The sequence below is a fragment of the Erigeron canadensis genome, chromosome 3 (genome assembly GCF_010389155.1).
Source record: "Erigeron canadensis isolate Cc75 chromosome 3, C_canadensis_v1, whole genome shotgun sequence".
In the NCBI taxonomy this organism is placed as follows: Eukaryota; Viridiplantae; Streptophyta; class Magnoliopsida; order Asterales; family Asteraceae; genus Erigeron; species Erigeron canadensis.
Window position 1 is genome coordinate 22533193 of NC_057763.1, and position 27519 is coordinate 22560711.

A 27519-nucleotide genomic window follows, 5' to 3' on the forward strand; every position below is an offset into this window, starting at 1 on the left:
ACCCGACGGATAGCCAATGCCTTTAACCCGCCGCACCGAACTTCCGACATATTGAAGTGTTAAAGACAGGTTTAGGTTATCCTAGAAAAGAAAAAAGATGTTTCATTTAATCCTTTATTTTGTTTTTACTTGCCCTCCAAAGTTTGGTAAAATCTACATAAGAATGTTTCTTTGTATCTAGTTTGACACAATAAGCATGCAAGAAAATATACTAGGCTTGGTTAGCAAAAGGATTGATGCCAATCGTTAAACAATTGTATAAAAACATCTACTGTATTAATTAATCCATATCATTTGATTTTGTTCGACTGACCAATTCAAATTAAAGAAACCACAACACTTTTTTTTTTCCAAGGACTGCATGTTGTATAAGCACAAAAGTTTTACATGAATCGTTCAGAACCCAAATCAAGAAGAGTACGGAAAAACCGATGAGGATACACTGGAGGTTCTTCTGCAAGTGCCTGCAACAAAGAAATAACAAGGCTTTGACATTTTCCAAAAACACGAAATGTTGCAATTATCATGTGAATAGGAGCATCACTTGTCTTAGAAATACCTGATGAATCAATACAGTTGAAGGCGTCATTCCAGGCACGGTATTCACTTCAATAACCAAAACCTGCCCTCCAAAAGCAAAAATTGGTGAGCAATTAGATATATTCTTCAATCATTACAAATTAATAGACGCCTGTCACTTTGTGAGAACAATGATACTGAAAACGGAATGCTGCTTTTATTTGGGACATCCTGAAAATAAACTGCTGCACTCATTTTGGGTAACAAGGACTTAAGAAGGATAGCTTTCCAAATTTAAGCTATTTGACTAAAACCAAGATCACATGCATTTTTGAAATGCTGGCATAATTTGTCAGTGCTATTCAGTATGATAACTTAAGCGTTTGGAAACGAAACATTGCTATTAACATGGGATATTCAAATTGGGAATTATGACAATTCAGGAGACAATGGTCACGTTTCATTTAATAATAGAAGATAAGTACATTGTGGCAAAAATCAGTGATAATAGTACATGCATAGGTAACTTTAACTGAAACATTGGCAAAAATGATAAAAATTCCTTAGGACATTTGTATAGTTATTTCTTTTTTGAACTTTTTATGAGATATATTTTTTTTCTTTTGCAATTTTCATGCAACAGTGGGAGCATGACATTATTGGATAACTAATTGTCATTAAACCTTAATTCTATGGCAATTAGAGAGAACAATAAAACTTGAAGATAGCTACGTGACGATGGGAATTTATTGACAAGCTGACATACCTCTCCACTATCAACATTAACAAAAGCATCAATACGAGAAAATCCTTCGAGCTCCAGGGTGTTAGCTATAAGCTCAATTCGTTCTTTGCATCGCATCAATGCCTCGGTGCTAATTTAGGGATAACATAAAACACGAAAATGTTTCACAAAAAATGTTTCACAAAATGGAAAACTAAAAGAAAATACTCGTAATGTTAACAAAACAGTGGATATGAATCATTCAATGACCAGAAACGTTGCAAAAATGGACCACAAGATTAGGTGACCATTCATTAACACATGACTTTAACTATGTAACTATACTAATTACTGACAAAGCATAAAAGTTATCTTTTCATACAGAAACTAATTTTGAGGATAAGTATTAGATATCATAAAGGATGACGAGTAAAGCATAATTACATAACTAACCTCATAATTGACAATGGGGGTGGGGTAAGATTAATCCCTGTTCCACCTGAAGGTAAGAAGTTGCTACATTAGAACATGGGCTGCTTAAATACTGTGTTTAAACACAGGCTGCCTAAATACTCTATCTGAATATAGATATGATAATAAGGTACATGTATCTTGAAATTGTGCTTTTGTTGTTTGAATTTGTAATATTCTATTAATCAGATGTTCCAGTGCTTGGCAAATCTTATTTTTGTAAATTAATAAACTATTTGACCATAAAATATGGATAGCAAAATATAGATTGAAGTTTTGTTAATTCAGAGTAAAAGCCTTTTAGATCAGCCTAAAAAATGATCATATATTGTAGCTGGAATCGAAATTGATTATTTGACCTCAATAATGTTTGTGCACTTAAATAAAAATAAAACTGATATTAAGGTACATGTACCTTGAAATTTCTCTTCAAGTGATAATATGTCACCACTTTCTTTAACAGTGACACTAGGCATCAGAGAGCGCATATGACCTCGTTTTCCTATGACCCCAACAGTTATCTCGACCCATCTACTATTTCCTTTCCACAAGAGACGTTCATTTTCATTTGTGGATTTGGATACTATAGTGATCTCATCCGTTTCAATGAAAGGTTCAAAGATTAAAAACTCTGGTGGAGGAACTGGCATCTCAATTAGTCCATGTGCCTATCCAAAGTTAACAAGAAACTTCTGTAATCATTTCATTAAATTCAAGGACCAAGTTCCACATTAGGAAAATGGAAACTGAATACTTCAATACTGCTAGTTGAAATATTTCCCCGAATCAAAAGAAAAAATAAATCATTACTAAGATTAACTTGTACCTTTGCCAAGCTATTTGGAGGAATTCGAGGAAGACAATCTTCCAATGCTTTTACATAAACACCAAGGTCCTCAGCGCACCTGATTTTCAAGCAAAAAGATAAAACTAGCAATCATGACAATATATGTTACCCCCTCTATCCTATGGAAATTGCAAAACATCTACTTTTTCTTGGAAACTTTTCAAGCTTTAATTAGTCAAGTACCGGATAAATATTGTGTTTTACTGGAAGTCAGTAATGCTTCAATTACTAATACTTTCATTCAACAAGCTTTGGCATAAATATTTGTTAAGCCAGGGTTAACGATAGTAAAATGGGCAGTTGGGGAATTGGGTAACAGCTCACACCCGATAACCTTATTGTACAGTTGGGACTGAATGTCTCGAAACGCTATTTTCCCTTATATATTGATATATTATACTAAATGGTTAGGATGTCAAATACCGTTATAAATTAACTTAACTTTAAATCTAACATTTAACATAAAATGATTTTGGAAGTTTATGCAATAAGCATACGCCCTTTCTTTTAATCCAACTTTAATATTTCACCCGTTATGATAAAAACAGAGCCAAAATCTACATAAGTAAATGGATCGGTATTGCCACCTCCAGACAAGGAACTTACGTGAGTCTTGCAACTCCTGTTGAGCATCCATCTCTTGCTGGTTTGATACATACGGTTTCACAATGGAGCTTTGATATCACTTCATGCCAAATGTCACTAGCAGATGTATTCAAAAGATCTTCCTTTCTCCTCACATCCTTATTTATAGTAAGAACCCCGAGATGTGTAAGCTGTTCACATGAATTCGATTAGTGCTACGATGACTGCTGAAAAACACACTGCTTGTTTATACAAGAACTTTATACATATTTTTTCAGAAAGTGTTTGTGTCAACCCAATTTGTACCAACAACATCCTATTTTGATGCATCACCCAACCCACTTGACCCCCTCCCATTTTTTAGCCTCTGGGGAGGATGTTATGTACAGTAGTTACGTACATGATTAACACCAAGAGATGTTGCTACTTTGTCCATACATATCTTTGAAGCCGAAAATCCAGGACCTTCAATACATAAAGGGTTACTTACATTAATAACTTCAAATTTTAGAAATAATATATTTTGATACCAGTAATTACTACCACCTGTATAAGGTACTCCTTCAGCTTCCAGCAACGCTTGAAGTGTACCATCTTCACCAATTCCTCCATGCACTGTCCAAGCATTTAAATTAACAGGTATGCGATCAATATTTTATCAATAATGCATATATATATATATCAAAACTAGGCATCCAAATAACATTATCCTAAAAAAGATTAACCAGCTGGTCAATTATCTGCAAACCTGCAATAAAAACTGTTGCTTGAACTTCCTTGGCCAGCTTTATCCAGTTCTGTAGTGTAAGCTTCATAGGTGGTTCATCAGATATATCAAAACCCGTGAACCAACTGTGGTTCTTGAAACCATTAGCTAGTTCATCCATCACTTGCTTCCTTAAGTGAGAAGTCAATGCAGCACGATCGGGTTCAAGTGCCTCTGTGCAAGCATCAAGTACTTCTTCTGTTGTATGTCTTAGCACAAGGGAGTAACTAAATGAAAAATGACAAACAACAAATGCTATTTAAGTCAACAGAATGTCCTTAATTCTTAGTACGCAAGCATAAAGGATTTCTTAGCACACGAGAGTAACTCAAATTTTTATTTGTTCATAATATAAAAAGATCAACTATTATCAACTATTACACCTTCAGAAGCACATGAAACACTGTCGTCTGTAGCCTTTTTTCCACCATTGATTATCTAAAGTTTTAATGTCACATTACCCAACTTAAGTTAAATTTACCAATCAGTGTTTTACAGCTTTTACTGGAATAATTTTAAGGTAATTCAATCCTCTTTAGCTTGATAAATGTCTTCAAATAATCACTTTTTTAGCTAATCAAAATGCTCCTTAAATTTATATAAATTTGTTTTGATAAAAATTCTCATGCATAATAGCTCATGTTGTTAATTATATGTATCACAACTTCATATATTCCTAGAAATAATTTACATTAGTGGTAACAAGCCATAGCTTAACAAATTTACAAAAATGGAGTAGCTTATAATGTATTTAATTGTATTTACATGACAAAGGAATATAATATACAAAGAGTAGACTCGACTTACGGTAATGACCAAACTGTCCTCAAGCTGTCATCTTTTTGATCAGATGAATCATCGTTTGCCGGAGCAAGTAAGCAAGGAGTTACGTCAAGCTGTAACCAATCAAAATAAGTATTCATGATTGATACCTAACTGTTAACCAATCTGTAACTAATACCCTTATCTTTATCTAGATAACCCTCCTTTACTTATACTTCAACGAGTGTTAAGGTTCAATATAAAATATCAATTATACCTTAGCCCCAAGGCCATAAAAACACAACTCAAGCCTCTGCTTATCAAAGCAATTACTTATAAATGGGTCAACAGGTTATGCTTCCTCTCTAATAGGTAAAATAAAGATAAATTAGTTGAAAATGAAACGGGGTCAACTGGGTCAGACAAAAGCAGCCCAAAGTATAAATCTTCCTACTTATTTTATTCACAAAATTAGATTGTTATGGGAAAATATAACTTCTGTCATTCTATGTGGCACAGAAATTACATACAAAAAACTTAGAAATTGTTAGACGAAAGAGTTATTGGCTAATCCAACCAGATCCAACCTATACCATGAGTTACCCATTACCCAACTTGTCTAACGTGTAGAATATTCCACCTCTGATATGATAAATATTTTCAAAGAAAAAAACTTACATCACCGGCTACTTGAAGATTTAACCAAACATTAGTTCCACTCATAAGAGATACTTGGCGTTCAGACGTGTCTCCACCAAAAATAACAAATACTTTGCGAGCCCCTTCATGTTCAGACTTCTTTGATCTTGTATATGACGGCTTTGATTCACATATATATGAAGCAAGGCTGGGGAATCGCAAACAAGCACGCTGAATAATGGTTCTCAGGATATTTGAGTGAGAGAAGCCAACCTAAAACAACATATTTGTTGCATATAAGCATACAAAAGAAAAGTTTTTGTAATATTTAGAATCAGAATGCAATTACTTAAAATGAAGAGGTCTTTCAACCTAAAACAAACAGTAGTTTATAGATAAAACCGGGGACAAAAAACATCCCTTTGTCATGTTAGTACTGTAAGAATTTCCATGCCTGCACATCTTATTAAAACAATGTTTTGTTTTACTGAAAGCTTTCAGGTTAAGCTAAATTTATGTCTACAATAGTCATACTGATTTGGCCATTTGAGTCAAAAACTTATTTATTGAAGGTCATTTTAGAAAATGACAAATAGACAAAAGTAAACGTAGTGTCAAGTATACGAGTGTTATGAGTCCCATGAAGTGAAAACCCAAACACAGCTTATGATTTTATAGTCTGCAACAAGATTACCTTTGAAGCTTGCTGAAATAGGAAACTTGTTTGCTCCATTCCGCTAATCTAATCAAGACAATTGCATACTGATGTAAAGCGCAAGTACACTAGTTATATATAAGGTAATAATATATAGAGGAGAGATATTTGATACATTTACTTATGAAAGGGTTGAATATGGGTATGTTTAACCTTTAATAGGTGAAACAAGTATAATAAGATAACATTAACTTAGGAAAAACAAGTAACATAGGTCAAAGTTACCTAAAATGTATTTTAAATGCAAAAAACCACCTAATCATTGTCTAACAAACATAATATTAATCGAAATAATATAATTCTGGTAATCATTTGGACTCGATTATAGAACATGTAAGTTTGGAAGAAAAAGTATTTCGGGTCAACCTTCCTGGACTGGACCCATGAAAAAAATTCTTCATTTTAAACAGTCACCCAACCATGCATCTCCCACCTATACTTACAAAGATATAAAAACTGTGATCTCTTTACCAAGTTGATGTCAGTAAATATAACAATTCCTGATTCAGTCTTCCCAAAATCATTTGCTTCTGATGATGATAATCTAGCAGAATGCGGTAAAAACCAACCATCAATCCTTGCAAAATCCCGTAAACCAAGCCTTTTGAATAATATAGATGCTCCTTCACGAATTTTTTGTATTACATCTAATGGAAAACGAGGTGGAGTGTGATAAACAACCTGAAAAATGTGTACTGTGGTTAAAGGATAGTTCTTTGAAAATGAATAAAGCTGGTGAAATGACAATCATAGATAAATGTCACAAGCTATAGGTCAAATCTGCTTGTATTACCTGCTGAGTGGGAAGATACTTCCGGCGATAGTTAAATATTGCATCTTTCTCATTTATGTCAGCACTATCACTAGATTGAAGTTCAACCTGATAGATGATTCAAAGAATAAGATACCGTAAACATGACATGCTGTTTGGCCATGATGTTCTCTTTTAGTGGGTCCCATTTATACGTAATAGAATAAATTATGTGATTAGCTGATTTAAGAAAATGGGACAATAGGACACAAAAATAAGAAAATGGAAAGAAACATATAAAAGAATAGCATCTAAAATATAAGGTGTCTTGATATTAGTTACCTCTGTAGGAAGGAATACAACTGGTTGACTGTCAAAATCAGAACCAACATCAAGAACAATTGCAGTAAACTCTCTACCTCCTTCGAGAAAAATTTCAATAATAACCTTGTCATCGATCCCCTGCCAAGTAGAATATGATATACATTAACATGTGGCTGAGACAAAAAAAAAGTTAGCTTGCCTAGTTCAACATAAACTAGACGATTTGAGTTTGAAACCCAGTTCTATATATAAACCCTATTATTATTATTATTTCATTATTTATCATTATTATTATTAATAATTATCATGACAAACTTAATAGATCAAAGAGAAACGATAATTAAATTGAAGAATGAATAAAAAAACAATAGTCACATATTGTAAAACTGAAAAGGAAGAAAAGTACCTCGGAAATAATTTCTCTAACTTTGTTTAGGGAATCAGAGAAACCATAGGCAACTGTAACACCGATACTTGATCCTGCTCTTGTTGGTTTCACCTGAAGCCGAGAGAGTCAAATTCGAGTATGAAATGATATCAAAATGTTTACATTGTTTATAAAGGCAATAATGATTACCACAACTTTCCCTGAGTTAGGATCTAGCTGATTGTCAAAAAACCACTTTGATAGACCAGACTCGTCCAATTCGCTTCCCTGATACAGAACTTTTAAATAATCAGCATAGAAATTGTAGGCAGTGTAAGTATATTTAAAGAAGATGATTCGCTACTATCTAGGTGAAAACATAAAATGGGTCAGGTAAGACTGCAAAAATTGAAGTTTTCTGCAGAAAGAAATACATATATATCGGTAACACTTTAAAACAGGAAACTTTTGTATGGATCAGGTACTGGATGTGTTATGCTGGTTTTACCCAAAACACTTCAGGTCCAGAAAATTGAACTTTTATTGGTGTGTCAAATAAAATTATGAATAGAATGATTGACGACGTTCTACACTTTAATGCATTAGGACAAGTCAAATTAACTATCTCTTTTGTAGCAAACTATTGCTGATATAATCCATATTGCAGATATATTATTGATGTTACTACACAAGCCAAAAAGAATAATACAACTGAAGATTAAACTAGAAATCATATAAAAGAAAGGTAACAAATTAAGTTTTACTCAAGGAAAATACCTGTAGTACATAGTTGGGCACTGTTATAAATCCCTGTCTCTTAAGTTCCAAGGAGGCATCATACTGTCAAAGTCGATGAAATGAATATGACCAGTTGAGGACCAATCAACAATAATAACAGGTACAGATACGAGTTATTTGGCTAGTGCAAAATAACAGATTGAAGCAAAAGAACATGAAAGAGAAATTAACTTTACCTTGTCAAATGCTGTACGGCATTCCTTTGATCTTGTGCCAACAAATGGAACATTTGATTTTTCAAGAAGCTCCTGAAGAGTGAACGATAATCAAAAACTTCATAGCTATCTTAATACTACAAAAAGTTTTGATATTTTGTGATAATATATGAAATATGTGTTAGCCGCCGGTCCAACCTGAATGTCACCATCTTCACCAAAACGACCATGTATGACAGGGAAAACTATATTCACAGATGCAGCTAGATGTTCCGCAAATTCCGTCAAAGTCTCGAAACCTTGTGCTAGGCTGACACGAAAAGTAATATAAGTTTCTGTCAAAAGAACAAACAGGAAAAAACTGGAAAAATACAGAAATAGAGATAGAATAATGGTCAGGTCAGTCAGGTTAAGAATTTCTAACTTTAAGGACAGGTCATGTTGAATAGACATAAAACAGTTTGTGTCCAAAATTTTAGCCTTTTTTTTTGTTTTTGTAAAGATATGGTGTTCGAAAATGATTATAAAAGTAACATAGCCTCAATAATAACGATAAATGATATAGGAGGTTTAATGCATTATAGATAAACTTTAAAATAGTCTCACCCGATTTGACCCATTTGCTTTCATGACTATTTATTCATATCATAATGTTTTTGCCTTTTTGACCCAAAAGAAAAAACTTATAACACCCAACTTGACCCATTTATAAGCTAATGGGTCAAAAACACTACATGTATACATAAATAAAATTCTCATTGACGTTACCTTTCAAGTTTAAAATCAAAATCAGCAGGAGTATTTGAATAAACCTGCAAATGCAATTAGGATACTTCAAACTTAAAGATGCTATTAGTTCGGGTCCACAAGAGTCCCTTATTTGGTCATTAGGGGATTTCAGACAGCTTTAAGTTGGTTCTTATAGATATCAGTTACCAACAAGTGACAATCATTTTTGAGAAAGATAACAGCCACATAGAATAATCAAAATAAAGCATGGTCATACAAACCTGGGCAGAGGATATAGCATACGCATTGAGATTGGGGTCAATGTAATAGCAGCTTACATGCAGATCATCTCCCTGATATGTAACAAAACACCATAATCGGTAAGCACACAACTGTATATAGAAATGTATGTGTGCAGACATATCCATATCAAATGGCAGCTTAGCTCCAGTAAAAGATTAACCTTCAGCAAAAGTAACCTTTTGTCATTGTCCTAGTGTATCAAACTCGTAACAATTTCAACTTCTCTTGTAATAGCTTAGTTCTTTTGCATCATCATCAAAAGTCTTGAAAAAAAATTTAAAAATAGTGTAGCCATCCATTTTATAGTAAAATTTATATATTTGAAGTACTTTAAAGAAGAACTGTTTTGAGCAACTTTTGTTTTATGTCGAGATATTTACACTTTGCCATTTGGTCTATTCACCTCGGACAAAATTTTATAATGAAACCTAAGCATGGCATAGTGACATCATCTTAAAAAGTGATCTTCATTTGAATCTTTAGCCAAGTGTGAAACAAATAGGGTGGGATCACTAATATCGCAAACTAAGTTTCTATACACCTTTAACTACACTAATTTATGATTTGGTTTTGCTAATAAGGTTTTCTAAACAGATAACAAAAAATATGAACTTCCAGAAACACAACAAACTGAAAAGCTTATGTATCCTACAGCATTATCAGTCTCGCAAACAATTAGAGCCATTACAAAAGAAAGAGGCTCCCCCATTCACAGGGAACTCCAAATACCCTGTCAAAGAAGCATTTAGACTATGAATATTATCTTATACTGGATAACTCTAAGCAAATTAAGGGTATATTTGGCAAAATTAGCTATAGTTGGTAGTTATAGCTTGTAAGCTGTAGCTTTTAAGAAAAGCTGTTATTTAGAGCTTTTATTTTTTAAAAGTGTTTGGTGTGGTAGCTATAGTTGTAACTTGAAGAGGTATTTGTGTAACTTTTAAATATTAGAAGCTTCATCCAAACTTAAAGTTGTTGGAATAAACATGATTTGAATCAAGTGATAAGACATCCCCGATAGTCCTGTGGAACCTGTAAAAGCATTGAACATGACTGCTATTGATTTCGGGTTCCCAAAACAAGATGATTGAGTAATAATGGGATATGAGATTCGGCTGTAGTTATGCACGAATTAGAGAGGAACTTCACACGGTATTAAGGTCTAAGTAGTCAAGGACATAAATTTCGGTGTTTCGGTCACGGATTGGTATACGAAATATCTTTTTTTTCGGTGGCATTTCGGTAATTCTAATATTATGTATATATAATTATATATATACATAAATAAGAGTAAAAGATAAAACCTGGAAGTGCTGATACAGAATTCACCGAAATTTCGGAAATTTCGGTGGTATTTCGGTCAATACCACCGAAAATTTCGGAAACGATATCAAAACCGAAATTCAATATCGAAATTATGTCCTACCACCGAAAACCGGTATACCACCGAAATTTCACCGAAATTGATAACATAGATTAAGGTGTGATTATGTAATTAGTGAGTAACCCTAACTTAGGGTTAATGGCTCTCTATTTATAATGAGAGCATTTACACATTCAACCCCTCTGGTGTTTAATGTGTGTAACATTAGTCCTCATAGTTCCAATCATCTAATGGGAAACCCTATAGTATGTCTTTAAGAGTAAATACGCCCATCATATATTTACTACATAGGGATTTCAGTTATCGTCAATTATCATATCAGAAATGATTAAAGATCGGTGACAGTCACACTAACATGGTTCCAATAAAAGCTTCTGAACGCTACTTCATTTTGGAGTTTTTTCTTTCAAATAAAAGCTAAAGCTAGTTGCATCCAAACAAAGCTTTTAACACAATAGGAACTTATTGCTCAACACTAAATGCTAAAACTCCTGAAAAGCTCATGCCAAACATGCCCTAAGTATCAGTCCGGGGTGGTTTGGCATCCAATAACGTGGAATCGCCATCGGGTGTCGGTTGAGGGCTGGGATGATAGATAACAAGGGTAAAAGTAACTGTCCTCGGCTAGGTAGTTGCATACTTGATGCTATATAGTTTAACGGCAATTCTACTCTTGCTCTTAAACTACCCGGATTGGACCCTGGACTTCTCCCTAAGAGGCATGTTGTCTACCAAGCGGGCTAACCCCACATTTGACACTCTAACTATGTACAACTATTACATATATTACATAATAATGAAAATCAGATACTTTCATAGTGAACCAAATATCGAAAAATCAAAATACAACAACAACCTGAATATGATCAAGGACTGATCTTGCAGAATTAAGAGAAATACCACGTTCAGCAGATGGCCCACCACATATTAACCCAACTTTCAATACCTCCTTTCCACTTCCTTTCTCCTTTTTCTTATTCTCACTCTCAACCAATTTGATGGCTGCCACCACTTCACTGCATGATCTCACAATTCTAACTCCGCCATACCCGTTTCGTTTCGACTTGATCACAGATGATGGTGATGATAATGAAACAATATTTGAAGATGGGATAATTTTGGAAGACTCAAAATGTGGTTTGGCTGACACAGAGAAAGAGTAAGCAGTAGCCATTTTAGAGAGTGAAATAATAATGAGTGTAATAGTATTAGTGGTGTATTTAAATGGTTATTGAATTGGCCGGCCATTGGAATCAAATATTGTTATTATTATTGGAAATAATTTGTTGCATTTGGGAGATGATGATGGAGGATGACCCGAAGTGGTTGGGGTTTGTCTTGTCATTTGGTGTGTTTTTTTCCCCTTTCTTTTGTGTTCTTTGTTTTGATTCGAGGATTCTACTTTCCTTTTGTTTTATCTTATGTGTTTTTGTTTTGTGGACTTTCATCTTTTTGGAAAATGATATATGATATTAAAATTTAAAAATGACTGTGTTCCTCACATACTCATCAATATTAATTTTTACACAGGTTAAAAACTCTCATAAATTTTATAGTTTGTGAAAGTAACATTATATAATATTATATAATAAAGATGATATTAACATCATCTAAGTTATCCTCTCCATCTTTTCATATGTTTTTTTAGTTTTTTTCTTTCTTTTTTTCAACCTATAAATTTACGAAAAATTGTTTTTACGAAAAAATGACTAAAATGTTTTTACGAAAAAATGAAATTTTCTTTTTAAAATTTCTTCTAAAAATTATAAGCAGGTAAACCGCTAATCCAAATATATCTTTATAAAAAGCAAAATTTATCTCACTAAAAAAAATATGATAATACGATGTGTTAATCTGTAATAATTATTATAACTAATTATAATATTTTGGGTGCTTTTTAGGGTTTTATTAGTCTAATATCACGAAATCCACATGTAACCGGATCTGACTACTTTTAGTATTACAAATCATTTATAAATTTATCTTTCTTTAGATAGTGGTTTAGTGCTATTATATGTTGAATCAGAACAATACTCACTTTTGAACACACTTATGAAAACACTCTTGATTTTTGTATAAAGGACATAAAGTCATAAACAAAGCTGCTATATATAGTAGAAAACTACTCATGACTAAGAGTAATAATAGGACTCACTAACTTACCAGTTATGAACTTATTCAAATTTGACCAAGTAATAAGGACTACTTGCGATTCTTAACCAACTAGATTTTAGACCCGTGTCCAACACTGGACACGGGATTTACGATATTATCAATATTAAATCTTTATACATTTAAGTCATAAATTATAATTTTGTAGAAATACGGTTTTAAGTTTTATATTTTGCAAGTTGTAGTACAATAATCATAGGTTCGTCATTGTCATTATTAGCCTAGACATATTGATTGATATGTTTGTCGTAGTCATTCCACAAGGCACATGTTATATATAATAATTTCTCTATTATAGAATATTTTGAAACCAGTTGTACTCATAATGTGATATTATTATGAAAAATATTTAAGAATTAAAATATAAACATATTTGTAATTCTGTACTTAGACATTCAAGTATATGTATTTGATCATGATGTGGACCCAAAACACGCATAAGATTATTTTCAATCACATGTCCTATAATAATTTGATTACAGTTAGAATTGTTTCTATATTCTTTGATAACAATTAGAACTCTTGATTTGAAATTTCTATTGTGTTTAAAATGATGATGTTATATATCGTCATCTGTTATTATGTTTGGGATACGCATCTAGAGTTTAATTTATGTTTATATTAAATATTAAACTAAATATTAATATTTATAATTTATAAAAATCTAATCTAATATTTGTTAATAAGTCATTAGGTTTTGAAATAAATTTTTATAGACAATATTTCATATGTTGAACTTTTTTAATTAATTAAATGATTGCAAATTTTAAAGAATTCTCTCAAGTTGATGGCTAAAAATATATATAGATTAAGTATTCAAGGCTAAAAAGTGTAAATTATTGATGGAAAACAAAAAAGTGTAAATTAATGAGACTTTTTCTACAAATTAATATAAATATCAATATAATAATATATTTGGATAATGATCATCAAGATTTTTAATTTGTAGTTTATCTAAATGATGACATCATCAAATGTCAATTGATGAAATTGAGTGATGTGATTGGTTAATAAATCATTAGTTCAACCGTCTTATAGTATAGATTAAGATTAAGATGTTTGTGATTTTGCTCAAAAATACAAGTCCGCCTTACAATATTTCGATTTTGTTAAAAAATGCAACACCTCCTTGTTGTGACTTTGTGGGTATTTATTGAAAACTAAAAAAATGTGGGTATGTTGATGCTTTTTGGTTATTAAGGTTATTTTTCTTATTTTTAAATCAAAGTTTGAATCAAGTGATTAACATCATTTTAAGGCCGGAAGTTTTTTTCTATCTTATGTAAAACCTATAAGAAGCCTTTCGAGGTAAAGATAAGGTTGTCTCCCATACATCATTATAAACGATATTAAACCTACAACCAGTAAAAAAATGATATTAGGCATTATTTACTTAATTAAGTTCGTAACTTCGGAATGTTGTTAAATATTTTTGGCTTTGAAATGTTAGTTTGTGTCGAAGAAAACACATGTGATAAAAGATTTGTTTGCCACTCTAAACCTTTTATATGAGAAAAAAAATACTCATTTAACCTCGTATGTTTCATCATCATCTATGAAATACTTTGTTAAGCATTTTTTGAATTAACAATAAAATAAATGTTACGTTAGTTTAATAGTAAAATAGATGTTAAAATAACAAACAATTCTATTTTCTCCATTTGAATTTTTAATAATCAAAGAGAGAACAATTTTTAACTTATAGCATACAACAATAGTTTAGATTCTCCTTTTGATTTATAAATAAGTTGACTATATTTTGGTTTTATATATACTTGGCCGTCCAATCATTGAGCAAACCATTTAAAAACATTTTTGAACATGTTAATTCAAGGAAACATTTAAAAACCATTTAAAAATTAAATTTTTGAATTTTATTTTACCCAAAAAAAAGTTCTGAAATTTAGAAACAATGACCAAAATTTGAACATGTTAATTCAAGGAAACATTTAAAAACCCATTGTTTTGATGTCTCTGGCAAGACAGAAAAGTAAAATGAGTTGTATATTGAGGTACAAACATTTAAAAACCCATTGTTTCAATGCATCTGGCAAGACCAAAAAGTAAAATGAGTTATATATTGAGGTACAAACATCCAATATCCTATAAAATTATAATTCAAAATTGACTCATTTATAGGGTTTATGGGTTGAAAACTTGAAATGGCCACCTCTAAAAAGACCACGTCTGCTTACTTGTGCGAACTTTGTGTGATGGATCGAGACCAGAAGTATCAGATTTCCTTGTGTGAGTCATATTGTTTATAGATCGCTTCTACAATAGTTAATAGGGATCAACTCCTCAAACTGCTTACGCTGGCTTCTTCAACACTTACCCATCTCCAAGAACTTTACTGATTTGATTCATTCCATTTCCTATTTGATGAGTACAAATTTAAGATCTGTAACAGCCATGAAAATACTATAAAGACATAGTATAAGTTTTTTTCCCCATGCGGCAGGTTTACTAAGACAAAAAGGATAAAAGATTTATAGCTGGCTTTCGCATAACTAAATTTGAAGATAAAACTTGAGAGATGTTATATATAGAAGATTCGAGAGACCTTGAGGTTGATAACTACATTAGCATATGAAACTTTGTAATGATATTTTGAGGATTTGTGTATAAAATGCTCTGTTATAGAAGTTTTAGTATTGATTTAAGTTGCATAGTGATACCCCATCTTTATTTTAGAAGTGGGGTTGTTACAAGATCAGTGAGTGATACCCAAAATTACTAAACTCATACTTGACAGTATCTGCCTACAACTTCACCTCCATATTCATTTTAGTTTAGCACACACCAAGCACGCTCCCTAAACAGTAACAATGTCCAATTGGACAACTTCTCTAGATTTTGATAAAATGTATACTTGATGACATAAGGCTTCTTCCAGTTATGCAAGTCCAATAAAGAAGTTATTTTTACAGAACCCGATTCACTGTTTTTCAGCTTGCATTTCATGAAAGAATCTAAAACCACTGAAAGAACATCGGCTATTCATATAACCATAATACGAGTAAGTTCTAAGAAGTGTCTTTAAAATACTAAAAGATTACTTGTTTAATAAACAAAAATCACACGTAAAAATTCAAAATGGTCTATAATGTGCATCAACTGTGTGTTTGAAGAAAAACTGTAAACTGCTTTATTGGTAGTTTCTAAGTATAGCAGCTTTACTAGTAGTTTCAATACTAATCACCCCGGCTTCGTACCGTGAAATTGAGAAACAATTGTTCATCCATCCACCAACAAATTTTAATATAACACCAGAAATTTAAAATTGAGTTTCCTACTTAAATACAGAACAACCATATAATGAATAGAAGCGGAGAGAGAAATGCAAACCATTTCTCCAGAGTCGAGAGGAATACACAAACTTAGAGCATCCACAATGGAAAAACCTTTTAAACGCTTTTTGGTTTGCCACCTAATTAATTCATTAACTTCAAGCTATTAAAAAGCTATTACTTCAACGGAAAAACTTTTTCTAAAGTTTTTTATAAGACTAGATTTGGAAAAATCTTTTGCTCAAAAGGTTGAGGTTTCTCAACCTATTGATCAAATAAGTCTTCTTAACCAATGGTGTCAACCCTTTACTACAAAGACTTTCTTCTCCAGAAAAAATCTTTCATCAACCCACCATTGGAGGTGTACTTAGACGGGAACGGGTCAAATTTGCTACAGGTTCTCATTCCGATGGTATATATTGAAAACATAAACCTCAACAATAAAAACTTTTGAATACGTTGATTTGGGTAATATTAGAGGTGGCCAAATTGACCAAATTACTTATGAATACGTTGATTTGGGTAATCTTTCCATCAATAATGAATAAATTATAAATAAAATTGGTTGAGAAAGAAACAGGTGAAAGGGCTCGGCAGAAGAGGCCCAAAGTTCACTTTAAATGCATGAAACCATATTATTTTATTTGTAAAACTACATTATTGATGAATGTATATCTTTTGCAATCATATTTGGAGCAGTAATTATATAAACTTATTTGAAAAATCAAAGTTTCAAACAAAAGAATTTCAGCGTTAACCAAAGCAGATCCAGCCTATACCAGGAGTACCTGTTACCCGACCAGCCAGACATTCACAATTTGCCACCTCTGCATATGATAAATATTTTCAAAGAAGAAAGCTCACATCCAGATACTTGAAGATTGAGTCAAACATAAGTCCCACTCATAAGAGATACTTGGGGTTTGGATGTTTCCCCGCCATATATGACAAAGACTTTGCAAGCTCCTTTCAGAAGATTTTGATCTTGTAGATGACAGCTTTGATTAACTACAGTATGAAGAAAGGCTGGGGAACCATAAGTAAGTAAGCGTGCTGGATAACAGTTTTCAGGATATTTGAGTGGGAGAAGCCAACCTAAAACAGCATATTGTTTGTGTTATATAAAGGCACAGGGAAGAATTCTCCAATAATATATTCAAACAGACAACAGTTTAGGCGTTTAGGAGGATAATGTTTTGGTGAAATTAATACTCCAGTATATAAATTTTGCCAACTAAAAAGAAAGTATCCCCTTTATCATGTTAAAACCACCACAATTACCATCCCGCCGTGTCTTATTAGAGCTGTAACATTTTTACTGATAGCTTTCAAGTAAAGTTGCAATCGGCCCATATAGGCGTGCTGGTTTAACAATATGCTCATGGGTTCTATTATAGCCACCAAATTAAAATTAAAATATTAAAATTTTATTAAACTTATCTCTTTTAACGTTTCCTTTATGTTTCATGTCTTCTCCTCAATTGGTTCAATTAGTTAATTAAAATTTATTGAACCTGACACAATATGTAGGATATAAGGACATGCATAATAATTATTACAGAATATTAATTGAATGATACTAATTTCGAGGCTAACATTTTCACGGCCCTTTTACCCAAAAATTTCTTTTTTCATTTCTTTAGGTTTTTTTAATAGATTTTTTATAATATTGTTTGGTATGCTTGACATCAAATAATTAATTAACTTACCAAGTATATATGTATATTTAAAAACGAGTTAACTTTATTTTGAATTGATAATGAACTTATTAACACTTTATGTTCATGTGTGTGTCTAATATACGAAGCTTACGACACTATTAATATTAGATGTTAATTTTTTATGGTTTAAAATATACTTTACTATTGTTTTATTAAACATATTGTAAAGATTAAACTCCATTTGTCTCATTAAATTTGCCCACTTTTAAAATTTCAAAGTCAAACTTTACCAACTTTGACCATAAATATTTTTATTTGTGTTATATATTATATTTAATAAAAATTATATGAATTGATTGTATTTTTAGAGTTAAGTCACTAGATGAACGATGTACTTTCTCTCATTTACATGGTTGCCCATTGAATTAGATTATTGATGTGTATCACCCATACACTTTTCAATTTTTTTTACGCGGTTGACCAAATGCTGACTTGATGACCTGTTATAACAAGTTAATTTCTACTTACATAGTTGCTCATTGAACTGGATGAAAATTGTTTTATATTTAAATATTTTTAAAAATATGTACATCAAAATTGTTTACCACATGCTAACGATATTTGAATGTTATATAATTATAATATGTCTATCGAAGTTGTAGACTTTAAAAACTTGTATGTATCATGACTAACTTGTACGTATTATTAAGATATATACTAGCTATTATTCTATTGGATATATACTAGCTATTATTCTTGATTTATTAAATTTAAATTTTAAAAAGTGTAAACTTGTGATTAAAAATAAAAAAGTATTAATTAAAATCAAAACTGAAAACAAAAGTGAACTTAAGGAAAACAAAAGACTGTTCAGATATATTTTTGAAAACAAAATCAATTTTTGAAAAATTCCCCCTCCCCTTACTAGCCGTTTCTACCTATATTCTTTTTTTGTAAAAAAATATATATTTTTTTATTTTTTCACTTTATATATGCTATACATTTTTTTTAAGTCAAATAACAAATAAATTACATAGAAACTTTGATTTGATTGGCTGAATATAAGAAATCACAAATAACAATAGTAGAATTATTTAGTTAATTTTTAAATACATGACGCTATCTTTAATGTATATGAAAATATATAATATTTTTAATATAAAAAAACTTTGATTTGGTGAATATAGAAATATCGACTAACAATAAGGTAAAATCTTATTAGTATGTCAGTATTCCCATGAGGATTTTGAGTCTGGGAGACTCAGGTTCGAGTTTTGCGGTGTCAAGGTTTACTCTTATTAATTGTCATGCCATTTGACGGATTTTTTCGTTTTATTGTTTAGTAGGTGTGAAAACTTGTATTAATATTAATGATTAAGAAAATGGTATAAAGTTTAGATAATATTATAAATAAAAATAAATCATATACAATTGTATATTTAAAAAATTAATAACAAAACATCATGATTATTACATTTGTAATTATATTTAAAAATAAAAAAGAGATAAAAGAAACAAAACATAATGATTACTTAATTATTAGTTTGACTTTATTATTTTATTGGTAGCCATAACAAAAAATATTGGTGTCAATAAACATTCCCTATGCTCATTTAGGTACAAAAAAAACATTAATTAAGGGCAGTTTTAGACAATGGCGGTTCTCTTTAGGGGCCCGTGGTGGCTCGGGCCACCACCGTTTTTTCATTTAGTAGCACTAATATATCCGTATATTGTTCAAAATAATTTATATCTATTAAGTCGGCCCCCAAGGATTATCTTTTAAAAACTTTTGATACGTTTAATAAATTTAATAGTATAATAAAATTTACCTTTTTGGTTTTTATAACCCACAATTAACTTAGTCCATTTATAATTCTATGTTTTAGCCTACAAATCACAATCCATGTAACAAAGTCTTCCTCCCTTATTTGAGTTTTAGGCTCAAGAATTTTTTATTTTTTTTACCTTTTTAGTTTTTATAACCCACAATTGACTTAGTCCATTCATAATTCTATATTTTAGGCTTTTAGCCTACAATTCACAATCCACATAATAAGGTCTTCCTATTTTTTTTTGAGTTTTAGGCTCCAGAAAAAAATAAAATTTACCTTTTTAGTTTTTATAACCCACAATTCACTTAGTCTATTCATAATTCTATGTTTTAGCCAACAATCTACAATCCACGTAACAAGATATATCTCCCACAATCCACAATCCAACGCCTTTTCTCTTGGTATATATATTTATAAGTCTTTGTAGTTTTTTGTTGGTTAGAAACTATGTATTGCTTATTTGAATTGAAAACTTAGATTATTAGTGTTACTTTTGTTTTACCCGACCTGAATAAATGTATTGCATGACCATAATATAATACCCGAAAAATAGCGATGGGGAAAAAAAATAATTTGGCCCCCACCGCTAAAAATTTTAAGATCCGACACTGGTTTTAAATAACGACAATAGTCAAAACTGAAACACTGAATTAATATATACAAGAATTCATGAGTCCTATTATCTTAAAAGGTTGACACAATAGTGAATCAGTAAAGGATGTTAACTTACATATCTCATATCCAGGAACAAGATTACCTTAGGAGCTTGCTGAAATAGGAAACTCGTTTTTCCTTGGAAGAGGCTGTCTTTGTATTTTGTCAAGTTATCATGCAACGAATTTTGGAACTCACCTACAGCTTTTGCAACAATGTTGATTGAATTTCCAGCCATTTTGCTAGATGAGATTTGGTTTCATGAGATTGCCATATTTAAAAGACCTAATATGTCCGTCTGCTCTGTGTGATGATTGAGACTTGAAGTGTAAAATGCCTTGTGTGAGAGACTTCATATTGTAGTAATTGCTTCTACAATATTCAGTAGATCAACTCTTCAAACTGCTAAACCCCCGTTTCTTTATCACTTTCCCATCTCCAAAAACTTTCCTGATTTCTACTGCTTCTTCCCATTTCTCGTTTGATGAGTACATATTAGAGATTAGTGAGTAATACTCAGAATTACCAGGTTCCATTTTTGACAGCTTCTGCCCTACAATTTCTCCTACCTCCATGTTCATGTAGTTTCTACAGGCACTCAAGAGAGCTCCCCAAACAGCAACACTGTTCAATGGGACACACTCGCATGATTTCTGATAAATCCAGGCTTTGATCACATCATATGCTTCTTCCAACCCATTTGCCCGTCCTAGCATGTCAATAATGCATGTCCAGTGCTCTAAACTTGGTTGAATCTTGTACTTGGTGATCATTAGGTCAAAGAACTTGCAGCCATCTTTAACAAGACCGCAATGGCTGCAAGATGACAGCAAAGATGTGAATGTGATAGCATCGGGCGCATACCCATTATTCACCATTTGATAAAAAAGTTGATTTGACTCACCCCCTTGACCATTCATTCCATATCCTGCAATCATTATGTTCCATGAGCTCTGATCTTTCACAAAATCATATTGCATAAACAATTCTCTAGCCTTTTTGATAATTCCAGTTTTTGCATACGCATCAATCAAACTATTAACAACTTGTGTTTCAGAAGCCAGACCTTGTTTCAAGATATAAGCATGATATAAATCAAGATTACAAGCCGAGACACCATAAGATCCATGGAGTAAAGAGATTATTGATGCAGAATCTGGTTTATGCTCACTCTCTGATTGCATTTCATGAAAGATTTTAAGACCATCGAAGAAACATCTGTTTTTCATGTAACCATAGATCATAGTATTCCATGTAACTATGTTTTCTATATACATTGACCTGAAAAACGCTTCAGCACTTTTGGTGCATCCACATCTCATATACATGTCTATCAAGGCATTCCCAATAATAAGATGTGATAAAAATCCTTTTAATAAACAAAACCCATGGATCATATTACCTTGCTTTAGAGAACCCGATAATCCACATGATTGAAATATAGCAACGATGGTTAAAGAATCGAAAGACACCTTCAGGCGAACAATTTCACGAAATGTAAGCATCCCTTTCTCAATTAGGTTATTCATATTATATACAGAAATTAATGCATTCCATGTTGCAGTATTCGGGTGATGAATGCAAGCAAACAAATATTCAGCTGTTATCACATCTGAACACGTTCCGTATGCATCCAACAATGCTGTGGACAAAACAATGTCTTTTTCAATGTCTAGACCCATCTTAATAATCACTGAATGAGTTAACTTAATTCGTTGGATGTTTCCCAGGCTTTTATAAGCAGGAAGTACGTTAGCAAACGAGAAAGAATCTGGTTGTATATCTGGTTCTACCACCATCCTTTCAAAAAACTCCACCGCCTCTCGGTCATAACCATTCCGTTTATATGAAGAAATCAGTGCATTCCATGACACCAAAGTCTTTCTTATCAAGTCTTCTTCAAATACAACTTCAGCATAGTCAAGCCTTTCACATTTTGCATACATATCGAAAACAGCAGTTCCCAACTGAACATCAAAATATAAACCGGTACATATCAAGTGACCATGAATACTCATTCCAATACCAGCTTCCTTAGCATGCCCTACACTTGCAAGTAAACCTAAAAACGTAACAACATTCGGGACCAGATTTTCATCTCGCCTTAAGCATATAAAAAGGTCAAACACTTTTTCCCAGTTCTTGTTTTGTGCATATCCTGTAATAATTGAATTCCAAGAAACTATGTCCTTATGAACCACATTATCAAAAACTTTTCGCGCAAAATCCAACCTATCCAATTTCACAAACATTGTAATCAACGAATTCATTACAACAAAGTGAACACCGAACCTATGTTCTTTCACATAATCATATACAAAAAGTCCTTTTTCAATACTATTTACTTCACTACAAGCCTTAATTACATGACAAAGAGAATGTACACTCGGAACGACACAAAACCCAACCATCTTGTCAAAAACATCCAAAACATCCTTATAACTCCGAATATATCCAAACCCGTTAATTATACAATCAAAAACATACACATTACTTCTCATGGGCATTTCTTCAAACACCTTGTAAGCATCCCAGAATTTTCCAAGATTTACATACATTGAGACTAAACTATGCCTGATATCAGTGCAACATCCAAAGATGCCGCATTTGATCAAGTACCCATGATTAACGAGCCTGGAATCGAGCGATGGAAGCGAAAAACATGATTCGGAGACCGACCCGAATGCAGCAATATCGGGTTTTGAAATGGGAATAAGTTTCTTGTAAAGAAAAAGGGATTGCAAGTATTTGTTGCTTTGTGATAAAGGTTTGATCAGTTTGTAATTCATATGGTGGGTTTTCTTTTTCTTTTCTGAAGAAAATAAACTACTTTAATTAGAAATTGAAGTGGCGGGAAAATTAAATGAAAGGAATCCTAATCGTAAAATCAATTAAAACAAGACAATATTTTCTAGCAAGAATCTTTTTAGTAAACTAAATGGGTGCACGAGGTATCATTTAAAAAACGATAGTTACGTGTGGTGATGATTGATACAGAAAGCGATGATCGGGGTGTTGGTGATGGTGGACACTGTCACACTGAAAAGTGATAGTATGAAAGAAAGAGAGACAAAAAAGTAGTGTGAAGTGAATGTGTGTTACTTATTTTAGGGTTAGGGTAATTTAAAGATATTGTAAAAAGTGCTTAAAGTCTTAAACCTTGTTATCTTTATAAGGGTTTATAGATTTATAAATATAGATTTATAGATTGGCTTAGCTTAATTAGTATGGAAGTAGATGAAAATATAGACCTTGTGTTTGGACTTTGGAGACCAAATTAAGACAAGTGGCCCAATTTTACCAATAACTAATAATTTATCGTTATGTATACAAACGGTTATGTTATTTAGCTTTTCTCGTATTTAAAGTAACTTGAGTCTAGTAACAGAACTAAGATTGAAAGGGACGGATAGCACACATATTTTAATAGTTTTAACAGATTTATAACCCGGGCTACCCAAGTTTGGGTGTAGTTCCGCCTATGCCCGAGTCCATGTATATTTTTTGTAGTTGGATTGGTAAGCTAAACAATGACTTTTCAATAAAAGTCACTCCATACAAAATACTTAGACACATATGTCTTTTTTTTTTCGGAGCTCGAACAATGCATATTTGGGATAAACTCTGGACTCTCGAAAATCTCCCTAATAATTTACTCCTATAAGTATAGGAAGAAATTCGTAAACTTATGAATTTTTCTAAAGTCTAAAACCTTACCAATAATTTAACCATCAACTCATTTACGTAGACATCTTTTGTTGGTCGTATAAAAGAAAGTTAATTTAAACAACAATAGACACCTCCTAATTTTTTTAATTTTTTTTGAATATTCAAAAAGACATTTTATTTAAAGGCTAGCGAGGAGCTAGAATATTACAGTGAGTGAAAATTAACAAGGGAATTATTACATAGTTGAAGATTAAGTATTAATGTTAAAGCTACACTACCATTTTAATGTTTTTATGGATGTGTAGATGTATATATATATATATATATATATGGGTTGGATATTGTAAAACAAGTATTAACGTAAAACAAATAAGATAAAATCTTGACCCTTAGATCATGGTTAAGTTGATGCACGGAGATTCACGAAGCAATTGATACACGATGATTTTCATGATGCACGGTAATTTTTAGTATAGATAAATCTATTGTTTTGTTTGTTTTACTTTAATACTTGTTTTATTTTATCTAAAACCTATGTAATTATCTGCATACCTTACATTTACTATAGTGAAATTTTCATTTGAAAACTAAAATTTCTGTGAAAACTAGAGTACTGGCCAAAACACATTGTGATCTGAAACTAACACAATGTGTTTTAATTGTATTTTCTAAAAACATAATGTGTTTTTATTGTGTAATCTAAAAGCACATCGTATTAAGTTTAAATCACAGTGTGTCTTTGATAGCATGTGAAAATCATAAAATTGTTCAAACACACTGTGATATGAACTTAACATAATGTGTGTTCTAAAAAGAAATTAAAAATACATTGTGTTAAATTCAGATCATAGTGTGTTTTGGCCAGTTTTCACAAAAAATTTAGTTTTCAAATGATCAGAACCCCATTACATTACATGTAAAAGAAACAAATTAAGACAATTTAGTAAGATATTGTGAAATGTGATCTATATTTGATTTTGCGATCTCAATCATACGAAGACAAGAATTATATAAGAAGATCTTGATCTTAACACGCAAATTATATCTATTGTACATCAAATTATACTCAAGTCCCAGAAAAGAGAAATAAGAACACAATCATGCATCAATGTAATAATGAGGCGGTATCTTTCAAGTAATTAATATGAGAAAAGGTTGGGAAGACAACAATGAAGTTTGGTGAAGCCACTCATTAACCATTTTTATGCAATTATTTGACTTTTAATTTATGGAATTTATGTAGGTTTGAATTAAACTTGTACTAAATATTTAAGTGATATACTTTGAAAACAAATTATACTTAAATTAGACGAGAATGGTACCCGTGTAAATACGGCGGTGATGGTAGTGACAGTGATGTGGTAGCATCGACGGATGGTGACGGCGGCGACGACCTTTAGCGGCGGCAAATGAGTCAAGTTATGTAGGTATTTGATATAAAGATATTTGATTTAAAAGAGTAGTGGTTATATATTAGAAGATGATTAAATGATTGTGTAAGTTAATTAATTTAGGGTAAAATGGTAATTTTGCATGTCCTAAAATTGTTAACTTTTCAACATTTTAGGAGAGAGAGTGTTATTTCTTTTATATAATAGTATAGAAGTATAGATATAGATTGGGTGGTACTTGAAGAAAGAGATAAAAATATATACTCACCAAAAAATAAAAAAAACTCCCAGTTATTCGTAATATTTCAATGTAATGAATTAGCTAAAAATTTAATACAACAACAAAATTACCCAAGTAATATACAAGTAGATTATGAAATATAGAGAATCTTACCTTTACTGAAGCTAAAGAGACTACTTGTGTAAAAAATTCTAGTCAAACGAGGAAAGAAATAGTGACTCTAATAGAAAAGTAATCGTATTTGTCGGCCGAATAACATATATCTACATTAAAAACAAAATATAATAGCGAAACCTACAGCATAACACACCTTAGATTTAATACACCTTATATCTTAATACCTGGTGTCTTTTTCGTTCTTCCATATGTATGGAACTATGGATGAGTTTGAATGTACAGACATCACAACCTTAATTCTACCTAAGTTAGAAAGATTGTTTTCGGTTTTAGTAAAAACTGAAAAAGACTTGCAGCTTTTTTGGGTTTGGAGATCAAACATTTTATCTCTAAAGGTAAGAACTCCAATCGCGTAAACCAAACCACTAGTGTCAAGTATCATATCAATCAATGATTTAACAGATAAGTTCAGATTAACTTTGAAAGACAAATGATAGTGGTGTAGTTTTGTTTATCTAATGACGTGAAGTATAAGTGAAAAATAGTAACGACAATTATTAGTTGCAGTACGTGAAGCCACTTTGGTTAGTGGTTACTTAGTGATCTATATATATGGGTATGATTAGGATGATAAGACGATCGACTTGGTGATTAGACATGATTTACAAGCATTAATGATGTTTCAACTACTGTCCACAACAAATCTTTGAATTGTAGTCGAAGATAGATATCCGTTTCCCTTTTTATCCAAACATATTTGATTCATACATCAGGTTTTAGGTAAAATAAAACAAGTATTAAAGTAAAACAAATAAAACAATAGATTTCTCTATACTAAAAATTACCGTGTATCATGAAAATCATCGTGTATCAATTGCTTCGTGAATCTCCGTGCATCAACTTAACCATGATCTAAGGGTCAAGATCTTGTCTTATTTGTTTTACGTTAATACTTGTTTTACAATATCCAACCCCACATTACATAATTTGCTAATAATTCAACATTTAAAAAAGAAAAGGACAGTATCGTTATGGTCGGGTTCCCCCCATCTAGTGTATTAATTAAATGGATCCGCCAATGCGGCTGCCAACCTATGGAATGCTATTGCCAAGTTAGGCCGACCGACTAGGGGATAATAATGTTGGCCCAAGTGTGGATGAGCAAACCCATTTGTTTATGGAGCCCAAGCTCGCATAAGGAAAAGGCCGGGATTCACTTAAATGACTGTAAGTACGTTAAGCCACGAGACTTTGTTTTGGGCGTGTGACTAATCAAAATAATCGTTGAAACACGGAGCCCTCTAAGAAAAAGTCAAAAACTCACTCATCAGAATCAAAATAAATTGTTATATAAATTTCAACGTAAGAATTCAAGATTAATCATGCATGTATCATGGAAAAGTAACGGATTTAGTTTTCAAAAGTACATAGGAAAAAGGTTTTTTTTCTTGAAAAAAATTTCAATTCTGGCTGGAATGTGGTCCTAGGGTGGTATGGTAGTTGTCACAAGCTGTTTGGACTAAAAATTAATTTTCAAATCTTCGCAAACTTTTACTAGCTAGTCTCATTAACACAACGAACTCCACTTTGATTTGATTTGTTATAAATGACCAAGAAAGTAGTTCAGTTTCCTATCATTGACATCTCATA

At 31.8% G+C, this 27519-nt stretch overlaps 2 protein-coding genes across 2 annotated transcripts; both read right to left on the bottom strand.

Annotated features, from left to right (window-relative positions):
• Positions 1-233: 233 nt before the first annotated feature.
• On the bottom strand, positions 234-12218 carry LOC122593415. Its single transcript, XM_043765824.1, has 24 exons — positions 11696-12218; positions 9434-9505; positions 9192-9235; positions 8622-8733; positions 8445-8516; positions 8248-8310; positions 7681-7758; positions 7510-7602; positions 7122-7241; positions 6822-6908; positions 6500-6709; positions 6008-6055; positions 5353-5586; positions 4720-4808; positions 3895-4139; positions 3693-3761; positions 3547-3611; positions 3168-3337; positions 2541-2619; positions 2130-2382; positions 1697-1742; positions 1286-1394; positions 560-622; positions 234-464 (listed from the first exon to the last, which is right to left on the bottom strand). The coding sequence occupies exons 1-24, from the start codon at positions 12011-12013 to the stop codon at positions 384-386; spliced, it is 2820 nt and encodes a 939-aa protein (XP_043621759.1). The 5' UTR covers positions 12014-12218; the 3' UTR covers positions 234-383.
• Positions 12219-20425: 8207 nt separating this feature from the next.
• On the bottom strand, positions 20426-23009 carry LOC122594376 (pentatricopeptide repeat-containing protein At4g21300-like). Its single transcript, XM_043766842.1, has one exon. It carries the CDS (start codon positions 23007-23009, stop codon positions 20841-20843), a length of 2169 nt encoding a protein of 722 aa, XP_043622777.1. The 3' UTR covers positions 20426-20840.
• Positions 23010-27519: the final 4510 nt, after the last annotated feature.